Source organism: Callithrix jacchus, chromosome 22 (genome assembly GCF_049354715.1).
Source record: "Callithrix jacchus isolate 240 chromosome 22, calJac240_pri, whole genome shotgun sequence".
Lineage (NCBI taxonomy): Eukaryota > Metazoa > Chordata > Mammalia > Primates > Cebidae > Callithrix > Callithrix jacchus.
Genome location: NC_133523.1, coordinates 11,726,721 through 11,744,472, shown reverse-complemented (window position 1 = coordinate 11,744,472; position 17,752 = coordinate 11,726,721). Strand labels below are relative to the sequence as shown.

At 48.1% G+C, this 17,752-nt stretch overlaps 2 protein-coding genes across 14 annotated transcripts in view; one reads left to right on the top strand and one right to left on the bottom strand.

Moving 5' to 3' along the window:
• The first annotated feature begins 1,434 nt into the window (after nt 1–1,434).
• Nucleotides 1,435–17,752, top strand: part of SYCE2 (synaptonemal complex central element protein 2) — a 16,983-nt gene continuing 665 nt past the window's right edge. Inside the window, exons 1-5 of one of the 6 annotated variants that reach the window (XM_017968055.5) lie at nt 1,435–1,469; nt 2,666–2,781; nt 13,650–13,824; nt 16,541–16,729; nt 17,083–17,196. In XM_017968055.5, the coding sequence (XP_017823544.2) occupies nt 1,455–1,469; nt 2,666–2,781; nt 13,650–13,824; nt 16,541–16,729; nt 17,083–17,196 (609 nt within the window). In that variant the 5' untranslated portion in view covers nt 1,435–1,454. Of the gene's footprint in view, nt 1,470–2,369; nt 2,467–2,665; nt 2,782–13,551; nt 13,825–16,540; nt 16,730–17,082; nt 17,335–17,752 lie in introns of those variants that run through there. The other 5 variants (XM_035287078.3, XM_035287075.3, XM_035287074.3 and 2 more) reach the window with 5 other exon arrangements.
• GCDH (glutaryl-CoA dehydrogenase) overlaps nt 17,226–17,752 on the bottom strand; it is a 23,739-nt gene continuing 23,212 nt past the window's right edge. For all 8 annotated transcript variants that reach the window (XM_078360679.1, XM_078360678.1, XM_008987379.5 and 5 more), the window contains one exon: nt 17,226–17,726. In XM_078360679.1, coding sequence (XP_078216805.1) covers nt 17,653–17,726 — 74 coding nt within the window. In that variant the 3' untranslated portion in view covers nt 17,226–17,652. The remainder of the gene's footprint in view (nt 17,727–17,752) is intronic.

Below are 17,752 nucleotides of genomic sequence, written 5' to 3'. Positions count from 1 at the left end.
AGTGATGGGATTACAGGTACGAGCCACTGCACGCACCAGAAATTTTTTTTTTTTGCGATGGAGTTTTGCCCTATCTCGGCTCACCTCAACCTCCGCCTCCTGGGTTCAGGCAATTCTCCTGCCTCAGCCTCCCGAGTAGCTGGGACTACAGGCATGCACCACCATGCCCAGCTAATTTTTGTATTTTTAGTAGAGATGGGGTTTTACCATGTTGACCAGGATGGTCTCGATCTCTTGACCTCATTGATCCACCCACCTCGGCCTCCCAAAGTGCTGGGATTACAGGTGTAAACCACCATGCCCGGCCGCAGAAAAATATTTTTATTTATTTATTTTTGAGACGGAGTTTTGCTCCTTACCCAGGCTGGAGTGCAATGGCGCGATCTCGGCTCACCGCAACCTCCGCCTCCTGGGTTCAGGCAATTCTCCTGCCTCAGCCACCTGAGTAGCTGGGATTACAGGCACGCGCCACCATGCCCAGCTAATTTTTTGTATCTTTAGTAGAGACGGTTTCACCATGTTGACCAGGATGGTCTCAATCTCTTGACCTCGTGATCCACCCACCACCTCGGCCTCCCAAAGTGCTGGGATTATAGGCCTGAGCCACAACGCCCGGCCATATTTTTTAAATTAGAAAGGCATGGTGGATGACATTGGTAATCCCAACTACTCAGGAGGCTGAGGCAGGGGGATCGCTTGAACCCAGGAGGTGGAGGTTGCAGTGAGCCGAGATTGCCCCACTGCACTCCAGCCTGGCGACAGAGCAAGACTAAGTCTTAAAAAAAAAAAAAAAAGCTGGGTGCGGTGGCTCACACCTGTAATCCCAGCACTTTGGGAGGCCGAGGCGGGTGAATCACGAGGTCAAGAGATCGAGACCATCTTGGTCAACATGGTGAAACCCTGTCTCTACTAAAAATACAAAAATTAGCTGGGCATGGTGGTACGTGCCTGTAATCCCAGCTACTCGGGAGGCTGAGGCAGGAGAATTGCCTGAACCCAGGAGGCGGAGGTTGCGGTGAGCAGAGATCGCGCCATTGCACTCCAGCCTGGATGACAAGAGCAAAACTCCGTCTCAAAAAAAAAAGAATTTGTTACTGAGAATATTTCCCAAGGCAGAGCACATAAAGTTAGAGCGGATAAAGTACAGAATAAATACAAGACTCTCTGATAGCCCTATAACCCGGGCGCTGCATGGGACCCTGAAGTCTCCCACAGCCACACACGGGTGGCCAAACACGCGCACGCGAAGCCTACCCTACTGTTCCTCGGCAGCGCCTGCGCGTGCAGCCCCTGGACCGCCAAACCGCCGCTTAACCGTCGGCCCCGCCCGGCTGGTCGCGGAGTTCTCAAGGGGGCGGGGCTAGGAGTACACGCCAAGCGTGCGAGCACAGCTCGCCAGGGGCGGGGCCGGCGCATGCGCAAAGGGTGCGAGTTAGAAGGCGGGAAAAGACAGAATGGAGCGACAGGGAGTACGCTACGCTTGTTTCCTTCGCGCGTGTGGGGCGGGCGGACAAATGGGCAGAGAACGGCTGCGATCCGAGCCTTCTCCTGCGGACCCGAACCCGGCCACTTGTCTTTTGCCATCGAGGCTGCCTCTCATCAGGCCTGGCCCCAAATTTCCTGACTGACTGAACCTGGCCCTGACTGACGCCCTGACAGTCTGATTTCCACACATAGCGCCTGGCCTGAGTGGAGTAGAGAAAGGCACAGACACCCACGCACCGTACCCGGCTTTCTTTCTTTCTTTTCTTTTTTTTTTTTTTTTTGAGACGGAGTTTCACTCTGTCGTCCAGGAAGGAGTGTAGTGGTGGGATCTTGGCTCACCACAACCTCCGCCTCCAGGGTTCGAGCAATTCTCCTGCCTCAGCCTCCCGAGTAGCTGGGATTACAGGTGCCCACCACCACACCAAGCTAATTTTTGTGTTTTTAGTAGAGACGGGGTTTTACCATGTTGACCAGGCTGGTCTCGAACTCCTGACTTTGTGATCTGCCTGCCTCGGCCTCCAAAGTGTTGGGATTACAGGCATGAGCCACCGTGCCGGCCTCATGTCTTTTCTATTGTTTTTTTGATTCAGAATCTTGCTCTGTCGCCCAGGCTGGAGTGCAGTGGCCTGATCTCTGCTCACTGCAACTTCTGTCTCCTGGATTCAAGCGGTTCTCTTGCTTCAGCCTCCCGAGTAGCTGGACTTACAGGCACGTGCCACCATGTCTGGCTAATTTTTATATTTAGTAGAGACGGGGTTTGAACATGTTGGCCAGGCTGGTCTCGAACTCTTGACCTCACAATCTGCCTGCCTCAGCCTCTCAACGTGCTGGGATTACAGCATGAGCCACCTCGCCCTGCCCCGACTTCATTTCTTTTCTGCTACCTCTTTCTCAAAGGACTCCAGTTGACACACATACCAGTTAGGAGCCCAGGCCCTCCAGTTCTGCTCCCACAGCCCTGCCCGCATCCAGCCCCTCCAGGTCTGGTGTCCAGGCGTTCCCCAGGGACAGAGGGTCCTTTCACCCCACACCCCTATCCTCATGGCACCACCCTAGCCCTGCCCATCTCTCCTTTGGGTCCCCACCATCCTGCAGTGGCACATCAAGGTGCCCAGCGTTGAAGAGTCCACAGGAGGGTACTCTGTTTACTCCTCATCCCCACTCCTGACTGTGCTCACAGGTGGACATGCCCCATGTAAAGTGCAAAGACCAGGAGCTGCAGCCCTTGGGGGAGAGCAAGGTGCATCAGCAGTTCGAGGAGAACCGTGAGGAGGAAGCTGGTGGAGGGCCAGATAGGTGAGGAAGATCCTGTCCCAACGGGTCCACATGGGCCCCTGGGTCCTTCTCGTTCACCCTTTTCTTCCACAAGGTTCTGCCAGTGTTTACTTTTTTTTACCCTCTTCCTGACACAGCATCTTGCTTTGTCACCATGCAGTGGTGCAATCATGGCTCACTACAGCTTCCACCTCCCAGACTCAAGTGATCCTCCCACCTCAGCCTCCCAAATAGCTGGGACTACAGGTATGCCAGAACATCCAGTTAATTTCTTAAAAAATAGTTAGGCCAGGCATGGTGGCTCATGCCTATAATCCCAGCACTTTGGGAGGCCAAGGTGAGTGGATCACTTGAGGCCAAGAGTTCAAGACCAGCCTGGCCAACATGGCCATCTCTACTGAAAATACAAAAAATTAGCTGGGTGTGGTGGGGGTGCCTGTAATCCCAGCTACTTGGGAGGCTGAGGCAGGAGAATTGCTTGAACCCAGGAGGCAGAGGTTGCAGTGAACTAAGACTGTATCACTGCACTCCAAGCTGGGCGACAGACTGAGACTATGTCTCAAAAAAAAAAAAAAAAAATTTCTGTAGCCTGGGCACGGCAGCTCACTCCTGTAATTCCAGCACTTTGAGTGGCTGAGATGGGTAGATCACAAGGTCAGGAGTTTGAGAATAGTCTGGTTAATATGGTGAAATCCCAAAACCCCATCTCTACTGAAAATACAAAAATTAGCTGGCATGGTGGAGTGCTCCTGTAACCCCAGATACTTGGGAGGCTGAGGCAGGAGAATTGCTTAAACCTGGGAGGTGGAGCTTGCAGTAAGCCGAGACTGTGCCACCGCACTCCAGACTGGCAATGGAGCAAGACTATCTAAAAATATATATATATATTCAGTAGAGGACGGGTGTGGTAGCTCACAACTCTAATCCCAGCACTTTGGGAGGCCGAGGTGAATGGATCACTTGAGGTCGGGAGTGCAAGACCAGAATGGCCAGCATGGCAAAACTTCATCTCTACTAAAAATACAAAATTAGCCAGGTGTGGTGGTGCATGCCTGTAATCCCAGCTACTTGGGAGGCTGAGGCGGGAGAATCACTTGAACCCGGGAGGTGGAGGTTGCATTGAGCCAAGATTGTACCACTGCACTCCAGCCTGGGCAACAAAAGTGAAACTTCGTCTCAAAAATAATAAGGCCAGGCACAGTGGCTCATGCCTGTAGTCCCAGCGCTTTGGGAGGCTGAGGCCATCAGGTGGATCAAGAGGTGAGCAGTTCAAGACCAGTCTGGCCAACATAGTCATACCCCATCTCTACTAAAAATATAAAAAATTAGCCAGGTGTGGTGGTATGTGCCTGTAATCCCAGCTACTTGGGAGGCTGAGGCAGGAGAACCACATGAACCCTGGAGGCGGAGGTTGCAGTGAACAGAAATCATGCCATTGTACTCCAGCACAGGCGACAGTGTGAGACTCCGTCTCAAAATAATAAAAAGATATGACTGCTTTATAGAGAATGGTTGGGAGGGAGAATGAGTGGATGTGGGGAGGTCCAGTGGGAGGCTTCTTCAGGGGGTGGCCGTTAGCAGGGCAGATGGAGGAAGTACTTTGTGCCATGAGGCACAGGAAGAGGATGAGGGAGGATGTCTCCCGGCTGTGGTGGCTGGAGCTAGCTCCTACCACCTTGCAAGAGATGATTCTACACACCTCTTCTCAACTTGGCATTTAGCGTCTTCATGTTGGTAGCTTGAAACTGGCTATGGTGGGAGTCTCTGTACCACAAAAATTGGCAAACGCTCCGAAACAGGGTTTCCCCCCATCACAAAGCCAGTTGCTAAATGCTTACCAGCACATCACTGCTGCCTGCCTTCCAGCTTGTGGTGGTTTCCAGTAGGTGGTGGCTTTTTTGGCAGAGACAAGAACACAAGTTCTGTGTTGTCCTTGTTTTTCTGGGCCATTTGAGGTGGCCAGGGACATCCACATGTCCAGGATACAGTTGGACTTTCTGACCCGGATCTCGGGGTGGGGTGAGGGGCTGGAGATGGCGCCTTGGGAGTCACTGTTTCAGCAGCAGCTGTGGAATGAATGAGCTCACCTGGGGAAAGAATGAGAGGAGGCTCAGGACAGGGCCCTGAGGACCCCAGCAGAAATGAAGCCAGCGTCCCTGGCCCCCCACATTCCTCGGTTGTAAAGTAGGCCATGGGGTGGAATGGTTTCTAGGTGTGTGCTATCAATTGGATACCAAAAAAAGGGAAGCAATGGCTGAAGTCGTTTGTTTGATAATACCTTACTTCGGAATAGCGTGTTTCGACCAGGATCTGTGTGGTGAAGAGACACAGCCTGCTGCAAATCATTTAGAGACTTCAAGGAGCTCCAGAGGAACTCTGGGCCAAAAAACAGATGGATTAAAACCAGTGCAGGGGCCAGTTAATAGATCCAGCAGCAGATACTCAGCAACATGATTAAAATGTTAACACGTTTCCAGAGAGAAAAGAAGAGGTTGAGGAACTGGCTCATCAGCTTCGATTCAAACGTTCCCCCCTTCCTGGCTGTACTTCAGCAAAACATTGTTTTGCCCAAGCGCCAGAGATTCTGTTGTGTTCCCCCCTTGAATGTTTGATTAGCTTGCCTGCTCTCCTGAGACTACCGCCCGCGGTGGTCATAAGTGGCTGGCGGATTGTTTACTTGTATATCTGTTAGAGGCCACGGAGGGAGGGCCCCACCAGCGGGCGGCTCTGGCTCAGTCGCCTGCCAATCACAGCTTTACCTGGAGCGAACAGATGGTCTGTACGCTTAGACCCATTTCCTCCGCAGCTCCTGGGCCCCCTGCCAGCGTGGGCCCTGCTTGGGAACTATGTCCTAATCCTTGCAGCCAAATTAGGGACTTCTTAGAAGGACAGACCATACATAATAGACGAACGCAGCGATGTGTTCACAGCCCCCAGCCCATTGCCCAATCCCCGCGCAGGACAGGCACGCGCGACGTGCTGTGTTGGGCTGACTTTGCATTCTCTGGCCTCGGTTCAGGGTTCGGCAACAGAAGCCGGCCCAGGAACCTGGAAAGCCAGCAGCGAGGACACCGCGCATTTTGTTTATTAAAGTTAATTGGTGAATGCAGGCCCAGGGAAGCCTATGATGCATTAGCATCCTCATTAATATGCAGCTACTGAGTATTAAGAAAAATGAAATCGAAAGGAATAAATCCCCAAAGGAGAGGTTGGAAAAATAAAGAAGCTCTCAGCAGACATCTGATGCAGGTCTTTATCCTACCATGAAACTTGAATTAGCTGAATTCAAGTGCTTTTTTTTTTTTTTTTTAACTGTTTGCTTAGCTGTGATGAAAACCGGTTCCAGCCTCATCCCTTGAGCCTTAGAAAGAAGCCGCTCTGAACCATTAGCAGCTCAAGCAGGTTGTGAACAATCACACAAAAAGAAACACCTGGTGCTCTCATTGATTTTAATTTTAGGGTCTGAAACTTGAGAGCATCCAGGAGAGGTTCAGACAACAAGGCAAACTGGGTAGGAGGAGGTGTGGGAGCCCCAGTGTCAGTGCTGCATTCATTTAGATATTCAGCAAACTAATGTTTTTGGGGTGCTGAAAAACAGATGAATAGGGTATAGTCTGCACCCTCAAGATGGTGTGTGCTGGAGGGCACTGATATTCATAAACTGTAGCAGCTTTGTGACCAGCAAGACCACAGTGTTGTGTGAGTAGAGAAGAAAAGTTCCAAACGTTCCATTACGAAGGAGGCAGGAAAGGAGAGTCATTCCAGGCAAAGGCTGAAATGTTTGGCGAAATCGTGGAAGGTCCCCGATTGCTGCAGATGGAGGGGATGTAGAAATCAGTAAGGCTGGGCTCAGTGGCTCATGTCTGTAATCCCAGCACTTTGGGAGGCCGAGACCAGTGGATTACGAGGTCAGGAGTTCAAGACCAGCCTGGACAACATGGTGAAACCCCGTCTCTACTAAAAATATAAAAATTAGCAGGGCGTGGTGGTGGGTGCCTGTAATCCCAGTTACTCGGGAGGCTGAGGCAGGACAATTGCTTCAACCTGGGAGGCAGAGGTTGCAGTGAGCTGAGATCACACCACGGTGCTCCAGCCTGGGCAAGAGATCAAGACTCCGTCTCAAAAAATAAATAAATAAATAAGGCAGCACTGGGTGCGGTGGCTCATGCCTGTAATCCCGGCAATTCGGGAGGCTGAACTGGGTGGATCACCTGAGGTCAGGAGTTCAAGACCAGCCTAGCCAACATGGTGAAACCCCTTCCCCACTAAAAATACAAAAATTAGGCATGATAGCAGGTGCCTGTAATCCCAACTACTCAGGAGGCTGAGATGGGAGAATCCCTTGAACCCAGGATACGGTGGTTGCAGTGAGCTGAGATCTGGCCACTGTACTTCAACCTGGGCAGCTGAGTGAGACTCTGTCTCAAAAAAAAAAAAAAAAAAACAAAGCAAAAATTAGCTGGGTTGGTAGTGGATATAGTGGGTACCTGTACCAGCTACTGGGGAAGATTGGGGTAGGAGAATTGCTTGAACCTGGGAGGTGGAGACTGCAGTGAGCCAAGATCACGCCTCTGCACTCCAGCCTGGGCAACGGAGCGAGACCCCATCTCAAAAAAAAAAAATTAAGGCTGGAATAGAGGGTGGAGGTCAGGGCCCTGGAAGGCCTCGTATGCTATGTGAAGGAATTTAGGCTTGATCTCGTGGCCAGTGGGGGACTGTTTTAGGCTGACCAACAGGAGCAGGAAATCGGATTACAGTGTAGAAGGTCAATAGGGACTGACACTGTGGCTCATGCTTGTAATCTCAGCACTTTGGGAGGCCAAGGCAGGATTGCTTCAGGCCAGGAGTTTGAGACCAGCCTGGGCAACATAACGAGACCTCCATCTACACAGAAAAATTAAACAAAATTTAGCCAGGAGTGGCGGTGCCCGCCTGTAGTCCTAGCTACTCAGGAGGCAGAGGCAGGAGGATCATGTGAGCCTGGGGGAGTTCAAACTGGCAGTGATCATGCTGATGCACTCCAGCCTGGGCAATGGAGCAATCTGTCTCTTAAAAAGAAAAAAAAGGGCCGGGTGTGGTGGCTCACGCCTATAATCCCAGCACTTTGGGAGGCTGAGGCGGGTGGATCATGAGGTCAAGAGATCGAGACCATCCTGGTCAACATGGTGAAACCCCATCTCTACTAAAAATACAAAAATTAGCTGGGCATGGTGGTGTGCACCTGTAGTCCCAGCTACTTGGGAGGCTGAGGCAGGAGACTTGCTTGAACCCAGAAGGCGGAGGTTGTGGTGAGCTGAGATCATGCCATTGCACTCCAGTCTGGGTAACAACAGCAAAACTCGGTCTCAAAAAGAAAAAAAAAGGTCAGGCACAGTCCCTCATGCTTATAATCCCAGAATTTTGGGAGGCTGAGGCAGATGGATTAGTTGAGGTCAGGAGTTTGAGACTAACCTGGCCAACATGGTGAGACCCTATCTCTACTAAAAATACAAAAATTAGCCGGGCATGGTGGTGTATACTGTAGTCCCAGCTACTCAGGAGGCTAAGGCAAGAGAATGACTTGAGCTTGGGAGGCGGAGGTGGCAATGAGCTGATTTTGCACCACTGCATTTCAGCCTGGGCAATAGAGTGAGAGTCTGTCTCAAAAACAAAATGACCAAAAAATTTCTTAAAAAAGAAAAATAAGGCCGGGCGCGGTGGCTCACACCTGTAATCCCAGCACTTTGGGAGGCTGAGGCGGGTGGATCACGAGATCAAGAGATCGAGACCATCCTGGCCAACATGGTGAAACCCCGTCTCTACTAAAAAATACAAAAATTAGCTGGGTGTGGTGGTGTGCGCCTGTAGTCCCCAGCTACTAGGGAGGCTGAGGCAGGAGAATTGCTTGAACCCAGGAGGCGGAGGTCGCAGTGAGCTGAGATTGCGCCACTGTACTCCAGCCTGGCGCCTGGCGACAGAGCAAGACTGTCTCAAAAAAAAAAAAAAAAAAAAGAAGTATATAAAATAAAGGTCACTATGGCCTAGTTGAGAAGTGCAAGTTATAGAGCTGCTAATGATGGTAGATTTAGAGAAATTAAAAAGGTAGGTGATCACGCCTGTAATCCCAGTACTTTGGGAGGCCTAGGCAGGCAGATCACCTGAGGTCAAGAGACTGAGACCAGCCTGATAAAAATGGTGAAACGCTGTCTCTACTAGAAATACAAATATTAGCTGGGCATGGTGGCATGCGCCTGTAATCCCAGCTACTCTGGAGGCTGAGGCAGGAGAATCGCATGAACCCGGGAGGCGGAGGTTGCAGTGATGTGAGATGGCACCACTGCACTCCAGCCTGGGAGACAGAGTGAGACTCCGTCTCAAAAAAAAGAGAGGGTTTTGAGACAGGATGCAGAGGGACAGAGAGAAGCCAGACTCTAGGCTTGCTGCTAAGTTTCAGGCTAGGGAACTAGGTGGCTTTTTATGTCATTCACTAAGGGAAGGGAGGATGAAATCGGGTTGCCAGGGAGATGATGCTGTTGGTTGTGCAAATGTGGAGTTTCAGATGCCTTTGAGACAGCCAAGTGGGGAGGCTGGGAGGTTACTTAGAATGTTCTTGGGAGCTCAGGAGAAAGGCTCAGGAGAGAGGACTGGGATGACAGAATTCAGGTGATCAAATTCGAGTGTGGATGGTAATGGAAAGTACTTTTGCAAGTTATTTATTTATTAGCAGAACATTTATTGCTTCTCCCATGAGGGGTAGATTCTGAAGATACAAAGATGAATGAATGAGACAGGGCCCTGGCCCTCCAAGAGACCAGAAGGGGAGGCCAAGGTGTAGACGGTGACACCATAGGTGCTGTGTGTACCTAACCCAGCCAAGGAACACTTTTTTTTTTTGGAGATGGAGTTTCACTCTTGTTGCCCAGGCTGGACTGCAATGGCATGATCTCAGCTCACTACAACCTCCACCTCCTGGGTTCAAGCGATTCTCCTGCCTCAGCCTCCTGAGTAGCTGGGATTACATGTATGCGCCACCTGTTTTTAAAGCAGAAAACAAGGCATTGGCAGCACAGTCTATATGCAGAATTTTTCTAGATTTTTATGATCTTTGCCTCAATTTTAGTTATCTCCTCCATACCCAAGTGAAGTTCCATTTTATTACATTGAATATTATGAAGTTATATAACATTACCTATTACTCAATATTTTTCATTCTGTTTAGCTTTTTAGACAGCTATCCATCTTCTGCCACTATTTCAATGGTTAATACAATATTTGAATACATAATTACAGTTACATGCATGGCGTGGGACAACTTTGTGTGTGTGCGCATTTCTTTAAATGCTCTTCTTTTTTTTTTGTAGGATGGAGTCTCACTCTGTCACCCAAGCTGGAGTACAGTGGTGCAATCTCGGCTCACTGCAACCTCCCCTTCCTGGGTTTAAGCGATTCTTCTGCCTCAGCCTCCTGAGTAGCTGGGACTACAGGCATGTGCCATCACAGCCAGTTTTTGTATCTTTAGTATAAAGATAAGGGTTTCACCATATTGGCCAGGCTGGTCTCAAACTCCTGGCCTTGTGATCTATCTGCCTCGGCCTCCAAAAGTGCTAGGATTACAGGTGTGAGCCACCTTGCCCTGCCTAAATGCTCTTTAAATATAATTCAACAGGTAGTTACCTCACTATAGAGGTGCAGATACACTATAGCCCCAGGCGGTCAACATCACCCTGTAGGTTGGGAAAGGGATGCAGCAGGTTAGTGACAGGAAAGTCACTTAAGAAAGCATCAGCCTGGGCACAATGGCTGACGCCTGTAATCCCAGCACCAGCCAAGGCAGGAGGATCACTTGAGGTCAGGAGTTCTCGACCAGCCTGACCAACATGGTGAAACCCCATCTCTACTAAGAATATGAAAATTATCTGGAGGTGGTGATGTGTGCCTGTAACCCAGCTACTCAGGAGGCTGAGGCAGAATGGCTTGAACTTGGAAGGTGGAGGCTGCAGGAGATTGCTGACTGCATCAGTCAGACACAGTGGCTCATGCCTATAATCCCAACACTTTGGGAGGCCAGAAGATTGAGAGCAGCCTGGACAACACAGGGAAATCTAGTCTTTATTTAAAATTTTTAAAAATTAGCTGCGCGTGGTACCATGTGCTTCTAGTCCCACCTATTCAGGAGGCTGAGGTGGGAGGATCACTGGAGCCCAGGAGCTTGACACTGCAGTGAGCTATGATTGTGCTACTGTACTTCAGCCTGGACAACAAAGCAAGACCTTGTCTCTATTAAAAAAAAAAAAAAAAGTAAGGCTGGAGATCCAAGATGGCTGATCGCTAACAGCTTGGGATTGTAGCTCCCAGTGAAAGCGCAGAGAACGAGAGGACGCCACACTTTCAGATGAATTTTCGTCACTCATGGACCAGAAGATTCCCAGTGGAGGAGACCCACGGGTCGCCAGCGCAACTCTTGTGGCCGGCGCAGCGGTTTTGATGGCGCCTCGGCATGACAGCTCTTCAGGCAGAGTAAACGGGAGGAGATTCCCGGGCAGAAGAGCACCATCAATCTTATCGCTGCTGTTTTGGCTGGCGCAGTGGGTTGCTCGGATTCCAGCACTGGGAATCAATAAACTGGACGTCCACTCAGAAACCCAACTAGAAAGGTGGTAATCGTAAAGACGACAAATGGATAAATTTATAACAAAGGGAAGAAACCAGCCTAAAAAGGCCGAGAATACCCAAAATCAGAACCCCTCTCCCTCTACAGGGGATTACAGTTCCTCATCAGCAACGGAACAAGCCCTGATGGAAAAGGACTGTGTTCCATTAACAGAAGTAGGCTTCAGAAGGTGGATGATAAGAAACTTCTGGGAGTTAAAAGTACTTGTTCTAACCCAATGTAAAGAAACTAAGAGCTTTGAAAAAAGGTTTGACGAAATGCTAACAAGAATAGACAACATAGAGAGGAATATAAGTGAACTAACGGAGTTGAAAAACACAACACGAGAACTTAGCAAAATATGCACAAGTTTGAATAGCCAAATTGATCAAGCAGAAGAAAGGATATCAGAGGTCGAAGACCTACTTAATGAAATAAAACAAGAAGACAAGAATAGAGAAAAAAGGATAAAAAGGAATGAGCAAAGTCTCCAAGAAATATGGGACTATGTGAAAAGACCTAATTTACGTTTGATAGGTGTACCTGAATGTGACAGAGAGAAATAATCCAAGCTGGAAAATACTCTTCAGGATATTATTCAGGAAAACTTTCCCAATCTAGCAAAGCAGGACAATATTCAATCCCAGTTAATTCAGAGAACACCACAAAGATATTCCTCAAGAAGAGCAACCCCAAGGCACATAATCGTTAGATTCACCAGGGTTGAAACAAAGGAGAAAATACTAAGGGCAGCCAGAGAGAAAGGTAAGGTTACCCACAAAGGGAAGCCTATCAGACTTACAGCAGATCTCTCAGCAGAAACTCTACAAGCCAGAAGAGAGTGGGGGCCGATATTCAACATCCTTAAAGAACAGAACTTTCAGTCCAGAATTTCATATCCTGCCAAACTAAGATTCATAATTGAAGGAAAAATAAAATCTTTTATAAACAAGCAAGTACTCAGAGATCTTATTACCACCAGGCCTGCTTTACAAGAGCTTCTGAAAGAAGCATTATACATAGAAAGGAACAACCAGTATTAGCCTTTCTAAAAATATACCAAAAAGTAAAGAGCATCAACATAAAGAAGAATTTACATCGACGAATGGATAAAACAGCCAGTTAACATCAAATGGCAGTAATCCTAAATTTAAATAGACTAAATCCCCCAATCAAAAGATACAGCCAAAACCTAACGGTATGCTACATCCAGACCCATTTCACATCCAAAGATACAAAAAGACTCAAAACAAAGGGATGGAGAAAGATTTACCAACCAAATGGAGAGCAAAAATAAATAAATAAATGAATAAAAAGCAGGAGTTGCAATTCTCACATCTAATAAAATAGATTTCAAAGCAACAAAGATACAGTGGAAAAAGGATCAAGGCAACAGTAAGAGCTAACGATCCTAACACCCAGATACATAAGACCCATAAAGAGAGTTAGACTCAACGAGACAGAAAATTAATAAGGATATCCAGGACTTGAACTCAGATCTAGAACAAGTAAACTCAATAAATATTTATAGAGCTCTCCATTTAAAATACACAAAATATACATTCTCCACCTTAAATACACAAAATACTGATTGGCCATTATTAATACCCATTTTCAGAATAAAGCAACATTCCTGTTCTCCCTCCCTCTTTTTCTTCCTCTTTCCTCCTCTCCCTCACTCCTTTTTTTTTTCTTTCTAAAAAAAAATAATAAAAAAAGAAGGCATTCCTGTGAGAGGAAAGAGCCTGGCAAATGCCCTAAACTAAAAACAGATATAATACCTTCAAGGAAGAGTGAGGAAAAAAGATTCGTTCAAGAACAGCATTCCTGCTGGGAATAGTGGGTAATATTTTTTATTAGAAAAGGGGCACACACACACACACACACACACACACAAAAAGTAAGAAAGCATTGATACTATTATTGGTATTCCAAAGAAGTAAGTTGGTGTCATAAAACAACAGTGGGCTTTGGGGACAGATAGCTCTCCTTGGTCTGGAACTTTGGGCATATTCGGTTATGCCTCTTGGTCTGTTTTCTCAGCTGTAAAACGGGGGTGCCATTCTCATTGTTGACGGTGTGTGTGTGAATGGAATAACCTAAGAAGCATGCCTCATGTCACCCATGGGAGGCAACAACACCGGTCCCCTTCTACCATGTAGCTCTTTCAGATCAGCCGCTCTTGGGAGAGTTTGGTGCTGATTTCAGCGTCCTTTATGTTGAGAAGTCAGGTTTCTTGCCCTTGTGTCGCCAACTCCAGTGCCAGCCGCCAGCTGACAGTGCTGGAAGGGAAGTCGGGACTCTACTTCTCCTCTCTGGACTCAAGCATCGACATCCTGCAGAAGAGAGCCCAGGAGCTGATCGAAAACATCAATGAGAGCAGGCAAAAGGACCACGCACTCATGACCAACTTCAGGAACAGCCTGAAGACTAAGGTGACAGACTCCACCCAGTGTGTGGAGGGGATTCCTTATGCAAAAGGGGAGGGAATGAACCGATGATGAATGTCTGTAGTACCAGGCACGATGCTAGGCTATTCATACATAGCACAGGCACTCCTCCACTTACGATGGGGTTACATCCCAACAAACCCATTCCAAATTGAAAATGCTCTAAGTTGGCTAGGAGTGGTGGCTCACGCCTGTAATCCCAGCACTTTGGGAGGCTAAGGTGGGCAGATCATGAGGTCAGGAGTTCAAGACCAGCCTGGCCAGTATCGTGAAACCCCGTTTCTACTAATAACACAAAAATTAGCTGGGCATAGTGGCATACACCTGTAGTCTCAGCTACTCAGGAGGCTGAGGCAGGAGAATAGCTTGAAACCAGGAGGCAGGGGTTGCAGTGAGCTGAGATTGTGCCTCTGCACTCCAGCCTGGGCAACAGAGCAAGACTCTGTCTCAAAAAAAGAAAGAAAGAAAGAAAAAAATGCTGTAAGTCAAAAATAAGTTGAACCATAGTAAGCTGCAGACCATCCATATCTCAATTTACCCTTAGAATAGTCCTACAGAGAAGCTACTGGACCCATCTTATAGATAAGGCTTGGAAATGAATGATTTGCAAGACAAGAGAGCTAGGCTGTGGGAGCGTGCATTGGATGACCTCGTGCCTCCAATACTCAGCCCTCTTACTTCACACAAGGTCGAGTAAGGGTACAGGCAGCTATGGGAGTAGGGGGTCAAGGCACAACTTGCATTGTCACATCTGTCTGTCCTGCAGAAGCCATCAAATGGTCTGTGACTGGAGAGTGTCTGTGACTGGAGAGTGAGGTTCTTCAACACACCCAGGGCTTATGTCTTGCGAAAGCTGGTGTTATGTTCAGGTCTTCCATGAATGGTTGCGCCTGATGCCTCTTGAGAATTTGGATTGGGGGACAGGCACAGTGGCTGACACCTGTAATCCCAGCACTTTGGGAGGCCATGGCAGGTGGATCACTTGAGGCCAAGAGTTAGCACCTGGCCAACATAGTGAAACAAAAATTAGTCAGGCGTGGTACCCTGTACCTATAGTTAGGGCAAAAAGTTAAAAAAAAGAAGAATATATAATTGATTATGTGAGTGGCACAGCTTGCTGATTCCAGTTGTCTCAATGACAAATTGACTTTATGACTTTATTTTCCTTTTTTTTTTTTTTTTAAATAGAGACAGGGTTTCACCATGTTGGCCAGGATGCTCTCGATCTCTTGACCTCGTGATCCTCCCACCTCGGACTCCCAAAGTACTGGGATTACAGGAGTGAGCCACCATGCCCGGCCCTTCTTTTTTCTTTTTTTTTTTGCTTGGCAGGCTCAAAACTATTTTTTTTTTCCTTTTTCTATTTTTTTTTTTCTGAGACGGGGTCTGCTCTGTTGCCCAGGCTGGAATGCAGTGGCATGATCTCAGCTCACTGTAACCTCCGCCTTCCAGGTTCAAGCGATTCTCTTGCCTCAGCCTCCTGAGTAGCTGGGATTATAGGCAAGCACCACCATGCCGGGCTAATTTTTGTGTTTTTAGTAGACATGGGGTTTCACCATGGTGACCAGCCTGGTCTCGAACTCCTGACCTTATGATCCACCCACCTTGGCCTCCCAAAGTGCTGGGATCATAGGTGTGAGTCACTGTGCCAGGCTTATTTATTTATTTATTTTTATACACTACCCAGAAGCCACTTTGTTGGTTGCCTCTTCTAGTCCCTGTTCTGTGTACTTCCATCCTAACTTGGCTGAGCCTGTACTGCACAGTTCTGTGACATGTGTCCCTAGGTGACTCTGTCATCATTTGAACATCATAGAATGAATTTACACAAACCTAGATGGTATAGTCTACTACACGCCTAGGCTATGTGGAAGAGACTCTTGCTCCTAAGCTGCAAACCTGCACAGCATGTTACTATACTGAATACTATAGGCACTTGTAACACAATGATAAACATTTGTGTATCTCAATATATCTAAACATAGAAAAGGTACAGTAAAAATAGGGTATTATACTCTTATGGGCCATCACTGTATATACAGTCTGGCATTGGCCAAAATGTCATTATGCAGCACACAACTGTATATTTTTGCCTCTTAAAAAAAAATGTTACATATAGGTAGTCTTGACCCCAGTCACTGCACTGGGTTTTGGTGTGTTTTTTTTCTTTTCTTTTTTTTTTCTTTTGAGGTAGGGTCACTCAGGCCAGAGTGCAGTGGTGCGATTATGGCTCACTGTAGCCTCCAACTCCTGGGCTCGAGCAATTTGAGGCTGGCTTCAGCCTTCCCAGTAGCTGGGACTGGAGGCCCACATCACCATGCCTTGCTAATTTGTTTTGTTTTTGTTTGAGAGTTGCCCATGCTGGAGTGCAATGGCTTGATCTTGGCTCACCACAACCTCTGCCTCCTGGGTTCAAGCGATTCTCCTGCCTCACCCTCCCAAATAGCTGGGATCACAGGCATGTGCCACCAAGCCTGGCTAATTTTGTCTTTTTAGTAGAGACAAGGTTTTTCCATGCTTGTCTTGAACTCCTGACCTCAAGTGATCCAAAGTGCTGGGATTACAGGTGTGAGCCACTGCACCCGACCTATTTTGCCATTTTCATAAGGTAATTTTTAGAAATCTAAAAAACCCACTTAATACTGATGTCTGGTGATGCCTCTTGTTTGATTTTCCAAAAATAAATCTTATTCTTTAAAAGGTTTCGGATCTGACAGAGAAATTAGAGGAGAGGATCTATCAGATTTATAATGACCACAACAAGATCATCCAGGAAAAGCTCCAGGAGTTCACCCAGAAAATGGCAAAGATCAGCCATTTGGAAACAGAGCTCAAACAAGTCTGCCACAGCGTGGAGACTGTGTACAAAGACCTGTGTCTCCAGCCTGAGGTATGACCAAACTCACCCCGGGGGGTGCTGCCTGAGGAAGAGGGCAGGGATGGCCCAGCCAAGAGCAAATGTGAGCAGAAACCAGGCACCCACCCCTGAGCCAACCAGGACACAGTCCCTGCAAAGCCCTTGGTGCACTCGCCATCTTGTTTGTGGTCCCCTATGTTAGGTGTGTCTGAGCTGAGAAGCCAAACTGTTGTCATGTCCCACTGTTTTATGAGTAGCTCTGTGGTGACAGAAAGGACAAAGTCCCCTGCACCCTGCAACTCAGAAACCATCCCCTCTGCCCACAGCCCTGAGCCCCGCAGCCCTGGCACAACCCAGCACTGCTAACCTGGGTTTCTTTTTTACAGCAGAGCCTAAGACTCAGACGGCCAGACCACTCTAGAGGAAAGTCCCCACCATGTCCCAGCGACTCACAGCCCCCAGACGTGTTCGTTTCTTCTGTGGCTGAAACTACTTCTCAGGTGGTTACCAGTAAACTGACACCTTGGGGTCAGACACGTAGCTCTTTATTTTCCTCTCCCTCACTCTGCTCCAACATCCAGCATAAGGCACTACCCCTAGGCAGGAGGCTGGGAGGGCACACTGTGAACTTGGTGTGAGGGGGTCTGCTGGAGCAGACGGAGTTGCTTCAATGTCAGTCTCCTTTCAAGAGAAGTTGCTATTTCAGGGTAAATGGAGTTAGCTCTCATCCATGGTTAAAAGTGGATTGAGACACTCTAGAGAATTCCATCTTCTTTTTAAGGAACACAGCTGAACGACTTCAGAAGGGAAATTTTGATATTTAAAAATCAGTGTCTCTCACTTCCCACTCCATCCGCCACCTCCCTTTCTAAGCTCAGAGCACAGCATTTCTGCGGTCCAACCAGGCATCTCTCCAGGAAGGGGCTTCAGGGTTTTGGGCCCCTCATGGAGTGGGCTCACTTGCTGGCCGTGAACGCCTGGATTCCTGTGATAGCTCTCCCAAGGATCAGGGCGTGAATGTCATGTGTACCTGGACAAGATTAATACAGAGTCAGT